Genomic DNA, 14,774 nt, shown 5'->3' on the forward strand with positions numbered 1-14,774 from the left:
GTGTGTAAATATGCTGCCTAGCCTTGGAACTCAGGTCCCAAATTCAGTGGTAACCTATTTTCCTGGGACAACTAGTCCGGCTCATCTCAGGGAGAAGTGTAATTGGTTTTCTTACCTGCTAGAAGTAATATAAGGCATACAGCAAAAAAGTCAGGATACTCTGCAAGGCCAGTATAATTCATTTTGAAGTATGTCCTGAAAAACTGACCAATCTGTTTGCTAAGAAGTTCATCAAAGGTGCCACTCCAAGCCCTTGCAACACTTGATGTTCCTTCCAAAACATAGAACGTTCAGTGAATACAAAGTCAGTGGGAGAAAATTAACATAACATCTTTTGCTACTCTATTCTAGGATAAACATGGGTTAGTTCAGACAGAATTGAACATTTTAATCACATATAAAATTATCTTGATAACTTTATAATTATACAATAGCAATCAAATGCTCAAGTCCATAACTGTGGAATCAGGGAATTTTATTTGCATTAAAGAACTATCGTTTTTTAAGAAAGGTTGTCAAACCCACTAAGAGATGGCATATTCAGAGATGAAGCAGAATCACCGAATTCTGCAATTAGAAGGAGACACTTTATTTAGAGATGAGAAAAATGAGACACGCAGGGATCAATAGATACTCTGATCACCTAGTCGCTAATTAATGCAGACCTACCACGGAACCCTAAGGCCGCTGACTCAGAGGTGCCACTTCTACCATTTTACCCAATCAGGTTGACTTTTTGGAAACATACCTATCACATAAGATAAAATGAGATTCCAGCCAGTGATGAAGGCCCACAGTTCTCCGACAGTAACGTAAGTGTACAAATAGGCAGACCCAGTCTTGGGAACTCGGGCCCCAAATTCAGCATAGCAGAGGCCTGCCATCACGGAAGCCAGCGCAGCGATGAGGAAGGAGACCACGATGCTGGGGCCAGAATCCGCTTTGGCAACCTCGCCAGCGAGGACATAAACCCCGGCACCCAGAGTGCTTCCAACGCCCAGGGCAATGAGGTCCATGGTGGATAAGCAGCGGCACAGTTTGGTATCTTCTAGACTGTCCAGAGTGACGATTTTTCTCCGGATCAGACATCGCGCAAAAGACAGCGCTGCTCTGCAGGGAATCATTCTGAAGATGGCAACCTGAAGGAGAGTAGGGAGGGGGTTAAAAGCTGATCTGGAACCGTCATCCGTCCAGTTACCAGCCCAGCTTCTCCGCACAGCTGTGGCACCTCATTGCTTTTACTCCTTGCTGGAGGTGCGGCCCAGAGCAATCAGAAGGAGGGTTGAATGAGCCAAAGCTGTGATTTTCTCAGAGCTCACTCTGACGTGGCCTTTTAGAAGGATCTGCCACAAATGACTTATTTGGGGAGCAAAGGAATAGGAGCCTTGGGCGATTAAAAAGATTTGCCATTTTTGTTTGTTGTTGCAATTTTTAAGGATATGCCGATAGAAATATATTCCAAGAGATGGCTTATTTGTCGTTGCTTCAAGCAAAGGGGTAAATCACCTCATCTTTCTGGTTCTCTGTCTCTTTTCTTCAATCATTCCTTGAACTCATATTTTTTTAGGCCTTATTACACGCCAGGGATTGTGCCAAGATTATGTCTAGAATGGTGTGGAACGCTGGTATGGCCTCCAGCTTTACCAGACTTACGTTCTAGGTATTGCCTAAAAGCAGGTAAAAACGCCATCATTATGTGGTCTACAGCTTTATCAAATATGTGTGAGCTCTGCTTTCATTTCATTCTGTTTCATTTTAATGTGGAGCCACTTGAACCTTTTAGAATTAAAAAAATTCCCCCCAAAACATGCTTAGAGTTTTCTAAATAAAACTGCTATTCACTTATGCTTTAAGTATGAATTTGTAATAAAACACACATGCATATTCATATTTACTTGCAATTTCTAAATAAATAAAGTCAAAGTCCATGCCAAGTATGATATGTTCTTTTTTAAATGGAATGAATAAGGTAGACAGAAGGTCTCACTCCCCATACCTTACAGGCCCAGACAACCTAACACTGAAAAAAAAAAAATGGTCAGGTTATAAAACATGGACTTAGTAAGGAAAAAAATACACATATTACAGCAAAACGTCTGAAGCAAAATATACCAAAATATTAACAGTAATATTGGTAGTGTACAATATATATTATATAGCTAATGTTTCTAAATTTACCTCCAATGACTATGTACAACTTATATACAAAAGAAATATAAAAATTAAAAGGCACTATATGGCCTTGTCTATGGAGACATATAACTCAGAAGACTAAGAAATAACTGAGGAATAGGGAATATAATAGTACATGCAGCTTCTCAGTCAATAAAGTTAAATGTATTTAACTTTTAGAAGTTCAGAGTCATGTTTACCCTGATTGCACAATGATCTACAGAGGCTGAATGTTATCCCTTCAATCTTGTTATACGCATTATCAATAACTTAAACTCATGAGATCACAGCTTGACATCTTCTCTGAAGAACTTAGAGCTTTCTATCCTATGAAATAAATCCTTGAATATTTCTCAACCTTAATCTCTATGAAAGAAAACTATTATTAAAACTTATTTTATTTAAAAATAGTAGTATAATAAATTTTCTATACTGAATCTCAATGACTTGTTGCTCATAAGAGAAAAACATTTCTGGGATATGAATAATCCAGTCTCATGTTAACCCTAGTATATAAAGCTAACTCACTGAACATTATTCACACATCAATATAAATGCAAGTCCTTGATGTTGAAAGCAGCTGATTCAAAGAATCTAGAGAAAAATCCTAAAGAAAAATGAAAATGAGTGAAAAGTTCCTTGATAATAAAAATAAAGTTTTATACATCAGTATCTTCCACACCACCTGGCACAGTGCCAAGCATGGCACTTCACAAATACTTGTTGAAAAATTTGCAAAAACAGATGACATCTCCCATTTTGCCCATACTTGCACTTCCAAAGTCAAAATCTATCAAACTTCCATAAATCAAATGTGTATCAATTTCTACCCTTACCTAGCCCTTAAATAGCTATTTTTCATATAACACATCTAGAAGATAAGGGAGAGAAGTGTTTTGCTTAAAAAAGAATCAAGTGAAAAGTTGGAGTTATACAAAGGCCAACTGAGGTGGGAGGATGGCAATTGAAGGGATTTATAAATACTGACCTTCAATAATATTTAAGCATTTTTATACAACAGAGATGTGCAAAGATCAAGAACTGCCAACTGAAAATTGCTAAGAAATGAAGACCCACTGAATTTTAGTAATGATGTAAGATCACAGGAAAATGGGACATGTCATACACAACTTTAGGAAACAACTGATATACAGAATGAGGCACACCTGTTAGTCATTAATTAAATGAAACACTCTTGATAAAGTGATTGATTAACCTCACATGTTATGAATAAAAGACAAATTCTACAACTATTGCAAAGGAATCTGGAAGGAAGCAAGGAAAACTAAGAAGAAAGGAGAGTGATACGACTGTGGGTGAGCTTTTTATTCTTTTAACCCTTTTTTTGGTAATATGGTCACCATGTTGTTTTTGAAACTTCTAACCCCCCCACACAAACACAAGATAGCATAAAAATAAAAAAGAATAAGCAAGCCAACCGATAAACAACCTTCTTTGAAATGCTAAAAATAGTGAAAAGTTTTATTAGTAACAATTACCCAAAATGGATGAGTGACCCTCATCTTGTCAATAGAAAAGTGAATTTAATTCACTCCAGATTACATGGGAAGCAGAACTGTTTACAGAAACATACAGCTTTAATCAGAGAAGGTCTGATTGCTACTGCCTCTTTCCTATTAAAAATGGAAAGTATTTCATGTTCAGTTTTTCTGCGTTGCCCTGAGCAAATAAGACAAAGCTGTCACTTGTCAAGCATTCATTTGCTTTTGAGTAACAGAAATGCAGACGTCAGAAACTCTTCTCTGAATTGACAGGTTAGGCAATGTCCTTGGCAAACAGTCTTAACTACGCACAACTGATAAAAAACTGATTGCAAAAGCTATGATACAAAACCGACTTTGCAGAAATATAACGAGATGGGAAAAAGCAATGTAAAAACATACTGGGTCAATTTAATGAATCGTTGTTAAATAAACATTTATTAAATCCTAGCAGGTGTATCATATAGTCAATAAAGAGAAAAGAATCCCGTGCTTTTGTTAAATATGTTTTTGTGGAGATACACTGATATATGGAAGTAGAGTGGCAACAGGAGAATGAGAAAAAATAAGATATTTGTGTCTAATGTAATATAATTTGATATTTACTTTTTTAAAATTTAGTAACTTTTCCTTTAAAGCATTTAAAAAGATATGTTCCTTATGTAAATGGTTATGACAACCTTACTCTCATTTCTAGAAGGTTCTTTCATTGCTGAAAAAAATCCACTCATACTTATTCTTTGACACATGTCTGCATTTACTGTCCCTGGCTGGGCTCTGGTGTGTTGTCTCATCAGCAAACGACTATGCAGTGAAAATATGCAAGGATTTTGAAGGTGATTCTATTTGGTCTGGAGGACAGAGACTGTTTTTCCAAGAGCAGACAATGATCCAAACCATCATACCCACTGTCAGCTGTTTCCACCATGACCAAGGATTGGTACTGAGTATGAACCCTACATAAATGTAAGTAAAGGACAATGATGTTAGACTTTGGGAAGAGGCCCATGCAACGCTCATACCCATGACCTGAACCTTAAAATATAAAACTCTAATCAACATTCCTATGAAGTCACAAATGATTCTGGTGATACTAGAAACAGATTCGTATCTTTTTTCAATAAACAGTTATTTTACTAATTGCTAAGACAGTGGCCTCTCTACTGAGGTGTAAAATATGCACACATTAGCTTAGATCTGAAAATGTAATTCGCCAACAGAGAGCCTCGGAGGGATCTGCAACAGCTCAGGCAGCAGTAAAGTCTGTGAGTGGATTTAATGAGTCTGGTGATAGTCAGATCTTCCTGAGTCCCTTTCCCCATCCCCAACCCTAAGTATAACAGTTTCAAGACATCTAACTCCCCGATGGAGCCCTTATTAATTCTTGCCAGAAAGCTAAATTCCCTCCTCGGCAACTTGGAATTATCCCCTTCTCAAACGTCTTCAATCCAGGTTGTAAACTTGACCATGTAGAGTTTTAGGTCAAATAAATCCCTAGGCCTGATGATATAACAACACTATAGAGCAGACCTCTTTTCCACTAACCACAGAAATCTTGCAAAATCTGCTAATTACAGTCAAAAGTTGATCCTGGATTTTCACTTCGGTTTGAAAGTTTGACGTAGCATTTAGCTGCACAGAAATGCAGCTCCTCCCCTACATAAAGGCTGAAATTTCAAACTTAATCCTCGGTATCAGTATCACAGGCCCTGACAACAAATCTTACGGGAGAGAGGAGCTGTGGGGGCAGGCATTCCAACAAATCCTCACCGAATGAGCTCCTCCGAACCGAACCCTAACCAACTTTCCTTCCTCACGTGATTGCTGGTTTCATGGTGAGATATTTGCACTTTCTGTTTTGGGATTGATAGGGAAAAAGGAATTAAACCATGTAAGCCTGGGAACTTTGCCCCATTGTGTGTGTGTGTTTTCGCTGAACTAGAGCTTTGGGGTTTGCAATCTCCAAACTCAACATCAATTACATTTCTATAACTTTTTTTTTTTTAACATCTTTATTGGAGTATAATTGCTTTACAAGGGTGTGTTAGTTGCTGCCGTATAACAAAGTGAATCAGTTATACATAAACATATATCCCCATATCTCCTCCCTCTTGCGTCTCCCTCCCTCCCCCCCTCCCTATCCCACCCCTCTAGGTGGTCACAAAGCACGGAGCTGATCTCCCTGTGCTATGCGGCTGCTTCCCACCAGCTATCTGTTTTACATTTGGTAGTGTATATATGTCCATGCCACTCTCTCACTTCCTCCCAGCTTACCCTTCCCCCTCCCCATGTCCTCAAGTCCATTCTCTATGTCTGCGTCTTTATTCCTGTCCTGCCCCTAGGTTCTTCAGAACCATTTTTTTTAGATTCCATATATATGTGTCAGCATATGGTATTTGTTTTTCTCTTTCTGACTTACTTCACTCTGTATGACAGACTCTAGGTCCATCCACCTCACTACAAATAAATCAACTTCGTTTCTTTTTATGGCTGAGTAATATTCCATTGTATATATGTGCCACATCTTCTTTATCCATTCATCTGTCGATGGACACATAGGTTGCTTCCATGTCCTGGCTATTGTAAATAGAGCTGCAATGACATTTCTATAACTTTAAAGTTCAGAAAATATTTTCAAATTTTACCGTAGGCTAAATAATTTAGTGAAAGGGGAAAAAAAGATATGGACATAATACCATGGAATTATTGATCTTTCTTTCATTCCTCTTACTTTTAAGAGATTAATTTCTCATAAAATACACCAGAAGTACAATGCAGGATAAAAGATAATCAGAAATGGTAACTGTTCACTTTGGTAGGTAAAAAACAAAAACAAACAACAACAACAAACTTTTGCATTCAAACCTAAAACCTTTATTTTTCTGGAAAACAAAATACCCTCTCACATACATTTCACTTATATTTGGTCCAAAACTTATCTTTTCACCAAAGCAAAATTTATGAACAGTATCATCCTCCAAAGTTTTCCCCAGATAGGCGAACACAAATGCAGAAATAAGTAAAACTGAAGCACACAACTGAGACCACTATAAAGTCACAATCATTGTGGCAATAATATTTATGTTTTCTCCCCTTTTATATCAAATCGGTACTACCAGGAAGTTAAACTATTTTGAGATTTCTGACACAGAATCCAGACACAGACAAGCATCTTTCTAAGGACATCCGAAGCAAACAGCTGATGGAGAATTCTAGTTTGTACAGGCAGCTGGTGCTTCAAAACACGTCAATCCATTTAGCTTTATTAAAGTCCAAATTACAGGAATAAGGCATACCTAGCTGTCTCATTCAAATAGCTGCAGAGCAATTTAAAAAATTAAGTGTCCAACTTTTGTTTTAGGGTTGGAGAAGAGAGGAAGTAAAAAAAAAAAAAAAAAAAGAAAAAGAAAAAAGAAAAGAAGAAACAGAGCCCCCAGCACCTGGGTAATCAGAGTATCTGCCCCGTCAGCGACCCACTCACAGTCAAGGATCTTGGTGGCTCGCTTCAGCCCTGGGCAGACGCCCGTTCCCATTTAGGCTGAGCAATCTCCGGCTAATAAATCACTCCAAATGCCAGAGGGTACCACCTGTTACCATTCCCCAAGCAGCCACTGAAGGAAGTGTCCTTGGCTAAGTCTAGTCACCCTTTACATGCCATTTCAAACATCAAGAGATACCCTTTGCAGAGGTATTTCACGCCCGTCACTACCCTAGGAAGTGCTAGGCTAATAAAGATGGCTAATGTTTGTTGAGCACTTACTGTGTGCTTACTAAGCCCCTTTAATTTATTCTTTTATGAACCTTCACAATATCCCTATAAGATCAGGACTCTCATAGTATCGATGAGGAAACTGAGGCAGACAGAGGTCAGCCAATATCACAGGTAGACGTGGAGCCAGGGGTGAACCCAGCAGGCGTGACTTTGCATCCTTTCTCCACAGCCACTAGGTTGAGCTGCCATCTCGCCAGACAGCCTAGTCATCGCCCACCTGCCCACACCTCCTTGCAAGAGAATCTGCTGTCCTCACAGCACTGTCCTTCCGTCCCCCAAGCCACAGGTAACCGGACCAGACACCTGACTCTGGGTTAAATATCCAAAGGCCGGGTAAACTCATTCAATAGTCTTGAAAATCTGAATGACACCACTGAATGGGTCAGGCCCTCCTGTCCTTCCTGATGTTGAGTGTGTGAGCCCTCTGTATCCATTCAACAAACTTCCTGTTCACTTACTCTATTTTGAGTGATCTCTGTTCCCTGAAACCAGAGGCAACTGATGAAGGTCAAGGTGGTATCAGTAGAGCTGGCTCCAGCAACCTTACTCCTGATTTCAACCCTTCAAATCTTCTGCTACTTCCTGCCATGTCTGGTGGGTTTCCTGATAATTCCTCTTCTTTCCTAGAGCAGGTGTCCTGATGGAATAACTTGAATTTGTTTAGATATTTCTCCAATAAGGTATTCATAGAGTTTAATATGCATTAGGTCTGTCCTTTATGCACACGCACAGACATATATACCCTCTACCTGAAAAATGTAATTTTATATAGGGCAGAGAAAATCTATTCTTAGACATACAGCCAACCTGTGTTCCTGGTACCACTATTTCTCCAATGTCCACTACTGAGCCAGGAACATCCTCTACCTTGTCAAAGTCCCAGAAATAGCAAACAAGGGCTCTACAGCGCTTACTAAAGATGTTTCAAACATTTTGTTCACCAATGAATTATAGTAGTAAACCAGTAGCAGAGCCATTATTCACCTAATGAAGGGAGGGAGAATGAAGGAAGTACTGGAGATATTTTATCATACTCGAGAGGGTTTTTAAGAGTTTCCTGAGTCAGAGAAGAGAAGTTTCTCAACACCCCTGCCTTAAGACCTTAATGTTAGTGGGTTATTTTTTGTTAAAAATTGCAGATTTCCTAAAAGCACTTTCCACCCTTTTATTAGTTCCACAAATGCTTCAGTGCACACCACTAGACACTGCAACAGCCATGAACACGCTGCCAAAATTTCTCCCCTCACGGCACTTACAGTGGAGTGGCCAGCGCAGACAGCGGCCAGTTCAATACCATGAAGCAAATGCTTCTGCACAAGGGAAGGCCAGAGGGGCCCACAGTGAAACCACACAACTCAGATTGGGACTTGGACCCAGCTAGAATTCAGATTGAGACTTGAACCCATGGTCTTTTAATTGAGATCACACACCTCATCTTAGGACTTACTGAAGCTCAGGTTCTTGACGTCTCATCGCAGAAAGAATTCAGTGAGAGACAAAGTGGTAGATAAGAAGTGGATCTATTTAGAGAGATACACATTCCATAGAGAGAATGCGGCCTGTCTCAAAAGGTGAGAACAGCCTTGGGAGAAACACACTCCACAGACAGAGCGTGGGCCATTTTCATCTCAGAAAGCAAGAGAGCCTGAAATATGGGTGGTTAGTTTTTATGGACTGGGTAATTTCATAGGCTAATGAGTGGGAGATTATTCCAACTATTTTGGGGAACGGGAGGGGATTTCCAGGAATTGGGCCACCGCCCACTTTTTGCCCTTTTCTGGTTGGCCTTGGAACTGTCATGGCGCTGGTGGGTGTGTCATTTGGCTAGTGTATTACAACGAGCATATAATGATGCTCAAGGTCCACTGGAAGTCAAATCTTCTGTCATCTTGGACCTAGTTGGTTCTAACCCATTTATGTCACATCCTCAAGGGCTATGTCATTCTTTTAAACGTTGTGCCCTGCCCCCTTCCCTCTTGTTTCAACAGGAGGGCCTCCTCACTCAGACTCTGACTGGGGTTCAGGTGGTCAGAGGAACTTTCCTAGAGAGAGCTATGTCTAGTCTGAGACCTGTGAAAGGATGAGTTGGATTTAGCCATCTGAAGGTGCAACGGGAAGGAGGCTGGGGGGAGTGGGGGGGATGAGGAGTGCTCTGAGCAGAGGCACAGAAAGTAGTTTCATACACACAGAGCTCAGGGGCTGGGGGAGAAGCTAGAGGGAAGTAGCGGTAAGCGGAGGGGTCCCCAGGCCATGCAGGGAGCTTGGACTTGACCCTGAGGGCAGTGGGGAATCACTGAAGGACTTTTAACCAGATACACAACTTGACAATTATTGTTTTGATTGTGTTATACGGAAGGGATGAGAAAGATCAAGACTGGAGTTAAGGGGAAGGGTAAACCGGCTACTGGGATAATCTAGGCACGAGGTAGTGTGACCTTTACCCTTTACTAGGGTAAAGGCAGTGGGGTGAAGAGAAATGGATGGGCTACAGTGCCCTTTAGGAGGTGGAGGATATAGGAGTTGGTGACTGTGTGGATCTGCGACCCAGAGCTGCTGGATGGCTTGTGTGCCTTATATGAGGAATTAGCAAGAAGGAGGTTCTTTCTGACCACTCTGATTTTAAGGAATGTGTGGAATTGCCATGTGGTTTCAGCAAAGCTCAGGAGAGCACAGAAGACAGGAGATCTGAGAATGATCAGCATAGAGATGATAGTTAAATAGACAGTATCACCCAGGGAGAGACTGTACAGGAGAAGGGAAGGAAAGGAAATACCAAAGATGCACACATTTAAGGAATGGGAAGGAGGAGGAGGAGTGGGAGGGGGAAGGGGAGGGGGAGGGGGATGGAGGGAAGGGGAGGGGAGGAGGGAAGGAGGTGAAGGAGGAGAGGAGGAGGGGAAGAAGAAGAAGAAGAAGAAGAAGGAGAAGGAGAAGGAGAAGGAGGGGAAGGGGAAGGGGAAGGAGAAGGAGAAGGAGGGGAAGGGGAAGGGGAAGGAGAAAGAGAAGGAGGGGAAGGGGAAGAGGAAGGAGAAGGAGAAGGAGAAGGAGAAGGAGAAGAACCACTACCACCCCCCATAGAGGAGCTGGAAAGGAGAGGCAGGAGTGATAGAAGGAACCAGGAAAAGTTCTGACCCAAAAAAGGAGTGAGCCTTCAAGAAAGAAGGAGTGGTCATCAGTGTCAGATGGTGCTCAAAATGAAAGGAAAATGTTTGACCTTGGAATTTTGTGGCAAAGAAGCCTTTGGTGACCTTGACAGGTGAGGTTTCTGTGGGCGGTGGGGTGTAAGCCAGGTTGCAGGGGCTGCAAAATTATGGGCAGTGAGGAAATGAAAGCAATACGTTCAGGTGCCTTTTTCAAGCCAATGCCCTGAAGGGTCCATGGAATCAAGGAAGAGCGTTTTATACAGAAGAAACTTAATCTGTTTAGATACCAATGGGAAAGTGCCAAGAAAGATAGAGAGGTTGAAAATCCAAAAGGGGGAATGGATAAAGCAAGGTTCTTGAGATGTGGAAGACTGAGATCAGTGCTGGGTTGTAGAGCTGAAATTAGGTAGAAAGAGAAATGGCATCTCCACCTTAAGAGTCAAGAAGGAGAACAGTGCGGGATGGGCCAGACAAGTTTGTAGGCTAGGTGATCGGCTGTTGAGCTCTTATTCTGTTTGCAAGCTCCAAAAATCCACATCTTATAAGGCATGTATTTTATAGATAACAATAAGAAGGGATGAAGAAATAATGTCAGCATGACTTCAGTATAACTTTATACAAGCACAGTTTTGTTTTTGTTTTCACCATTTAAAACTTGCACTCCCATTCTAAACACAAAAAAATAAACAGATAGTAACTTTAAATATACGCTTCTACAACATAGTTAAAATTTCCATGTCAATCTCTTTGATCTGTCAGAAAACTAAACACAGGAGTTTTTGGCATGACGTTTTCACGAAACAAGGTATTCTAGATGAATGGGCTCTCTAGATTACTGATGTTTAAATCTGTATATCTTTGATGACTGTTGATCAAATCTTGCCACAATTCAGCGATCCTCCTAAACGCTACTGAATTTGATGGTGGCTGTCTGCTACGGTACCAGGCATTCAAGCTGCCCATCTTTACAGGAAGGTGACTCATTCCGTATCACTTCTCAAAAAACTGTTTAATAAGACTGACAGAACTGTTTTAAAAGCAAACAAATAAATACTCACTATTACCTTAACTCCAATTTTAATCCACTGTCCACACAAATTAGAATCAACGCAAGGATGCCAAGGAAATCCAGATGACCTGGACGAACCCATGCTCCTGTCAACAAAGAGCCACTGCTCAAGAAGTTTATTTTTACTTATTTCTGGATTAGTAGCTGAATTTCAGATTAAAGATGCTAAAAGTACATTCATGGACTAGGAGGTGTGTTAAAGTACAAGAAAGCTCTTTTTGTCTGAAGGCAAAAACTGAGAAGTCCTTTAGAACACTCTGATTTCTTCTAATCATTCTCTTTCCAGAGCCAAAGTATCCCTCTTAATTCACTTACCCCACACCCTCCTCAAAAGGCTACCTAATTTAGTTGTTAGAATGCAGTCACTTTTGTTTCAATGCTAGGCAAAATTCCTTCCATCAAACTGTGGCAGAAAAGGAATTCAACCAGAATTCACATTCGTTTTTAATTCATGTTCAAGAAATTTAGATGGATACCATGTCGAGTATACTTATGGTTTATGGTTTTGCTGTAAAGTCATTTGTTGAAAAATAGTCATTTTTGAAACTATATTTTCAATTTTGAAAAGCATGTTCTGATTTGGTACTTCTTAAAATACAGAAACAATATATCACCAAAGATTTTTATCCTTAGCATCTTGGCAGATTGTTGAAACACTGTTATTGGCTGAGAGGTTTGGAAATTCATGTTGGCTTCCAATAAATCTGAATGAAACTTTTCTATTATGTGCTCAGAGAAAGTAATTAAAACAGTAATTAAATCATCGTCATGATTCAGAGCCTCTAAATTCAAGTTTAGAATATGCAAACTAAGAAAAATTTTAAAAATTAAAATAACTTGAAATGGCGAGGTCCTTAAAACTGAAGTCTGATAGTCTTGTCACATTTATATTCTACTTATTAATATGCAGTAACTACAAACAACTTCTCCAACTTAAGTTTTCACCAGATTTTTCTATTTTTATATTACGGCATAGACTGAACTCAACTGATCAGTTGCTTAATGACTGTCAATTTCTCTAAAAAAAAATCAAGCCTTAGAAATTTAAAAAAAAAAAGGGAAATGGTCTAAAGGCAATTTCTAAACAATATTCCAGGGGGCAGGGGACATACAGGCAGAGGGAGAAAGACAAATACAACAGACCGTTATCACATAGTGCGCTTGTGGGAAAGGCAAGTCCAGGGCACTACCAGAACACACAGAAGGGAGTGTGCCCTGTTCAGGGGGCTGGGGTGGGTGTCAGCAGGGGAGTCTTCCTGGGGAAGCCATGACTGATCTGATTCCTTATCCATTCTTCCATTCCAGAATTTATTTTTTTTAAAAAAGGCTGAATACCACTTAAGGAGTCCTTAGAACAAAGAATACAAATATGAAAATCAATATTGAATTTTTCTAATAAAGAAGCAGTATCCAAAATCTTTAATATTCATTTTGAAATTGACAATTTATACAATCAGCCATTTCTTAAAATCAGTTATTTAAAACTTCAATTCTTCTTCTCTTACTTTATTTGAAAAAACCCTTTTGGTGGGTGGGAGGGATAAATTAGGAGTTTGAGATTAACAGATACACACTACTATATGTAAAACAGATAAACGAGGACCTACTATATAGCACACGGAACTATATTCAATATCTTATAATAACCTATAATGGAAAAGAATCTGAAAAAGAATATACATATAACTGAATCACTTTGCTGTACACCTGAAACTAACACAACATTGTAAACCAACTACACTTCAATAAAAAAATTTTAAAAACAAAAAAAAATTTCTTGGAAAAAGATACTGAATTTTATATAAATATTTAATAACAACTAAAGTTATTTCCCTAATAAATAGTAACCAATCCTTAAAATAATCATATTAATTTGCAAATTCTTAATCAGAAGTTCCTGGAAATATCTTGATTTTTAATTTTGAATAGCAATACCTTAAATTACTATATAATTTAATATTCCTACTATTTCATAATCTTCTAAAAACTCTATTTGGTAATCAATGATTAATAAGAGTTTTCTAAACAAAGTATTTAAATAATGTGTGAAGAATGGGCTCTATAAGGAATAGGATTTATAAAAACAAAAAGTATAAAGCATTGTAAAACCTGCTGCTATTTAAGCAGAAATTTAAAATATGTATACACATATAACTACTACTCATCCAGTTTCTCAAATTTTGTTTTTCCTTTAAATAAAAAGAAAAAAAATATGTTCTCCTTGTGATGCGAACTCTTAGGATTTACTCTCAGCAACTTTCAGATATTAATCATGTTGTACATCACATCCCTAGCACTCATCTAAAACATTCACCTTTAATCTTTTTGTTACTCAAAAATAAAACTGTAACTTGGCCTTCTCACCTCTGAAACCTCTCTAATGGCTCTGTAGTACAATCTGGCAATGGTGTACCCGAAGTATTAAAATAAGAAGAAAGCACACTCCTGCTGCTTCTTTGCAAAGCAAAGAGCCGTTTCATCTGATCTTCAGAGTATTCAGCACCAAGATGCAGAGAGAGAAATATCTCCTGTGGGGCTCTGATTCCACCTCTATCCAGGAACCCAGCACTGTTATTTCCCAACCCTGACTTTAAATGAAACCATGCCATGCAGAGACTTGTAGATGAATGATTTTGGCCAATCAGGGCTTAGTGTCTGTAATTTTAAAATATGCTTGGAAAGGTTTATAAGTATCAGCACACTCCTAAGTAACAGAGAATTATGAAATATGCAGAATGAGCTAAATGTTCATGCTTCAAACCTATCATACCTAATCTATCGTATCTAAGTGGCCTCCTGCCAACTTCTCCAACTCGAACAATCCAGCCTGCGTTTCAAAACCACCCCTCTGTCATCTGATCTCAGCCTGCCTTCCTAGGCTTATCCTTTGCTATCCTCCACATGAATACTGTAATCCAATTTGCCCATCAACAGCCCCTAAAATACTGCCCTCTTGTCCACACATAGGTGACAAGATTTATTGACCCGTCGGATTCTGGTTGCCCCCTTGTCCTCTAGGGAGGGTTCGGTTCCCAGGCCTTCTGAGCTACTGCAGGGACAGCAGGAAGGTTCTTTCTTGCCCGTCTGCCAGCTCCTGAGCTTTCCTTTGACTCAAG

At 39.4% G+C, this 14,774-nt stretch overlaps 1 protein-coding gene across 8 annotated transcripts in view; it reads right to left on the bottom strand.

Moving 5' to 3' along the window:
• SLC7A2 (solute carrier family 7 member 2) overlaps positions 1 to 14,774 on the bottom strand; it is a 68,238-nt gene that overhangs the window by 25,216 nt on the left and 28,248 nt on the right. For all 8 annotated transcript variants that reach the window (XM_059909824.1, XM_059909826.1, XM_059909818.1 and 5 more), the window contains 2 exons: positions 749 to 1,139; positions 116 to 271 (listed from right to left, as the gene is read on the bottom strand). In XM_059909824.1, the coding sequence (XP_059765807.1) occupies positions 116 to 271; positions 749 to 1,124 (532 nt within the window). In that variant the 5' untranslated portion in view covers positions 1,125 to 1,139. The remainder of the gene's footprint in view (positions 1 to 115; positions 272 to 748; positions 1,140 to 14,774) is intronic.

The sequence above is a fragment of the Balaenoptera ricei genome, chromosome 21 (assembly GCF_028023285.1).
Source record: "Balaenoptera ricei isolate mBalRic1 chromosome 21, mBalRic1.hap2, whole genome shotgun sequence".
NCBI classification, from domain to species: Eukaryota; Metazoa; Chordata; class Mammalia; order Artiodactyla; family Balaenopteridae; genus Balaenoptera; species Balaenoptera ricei.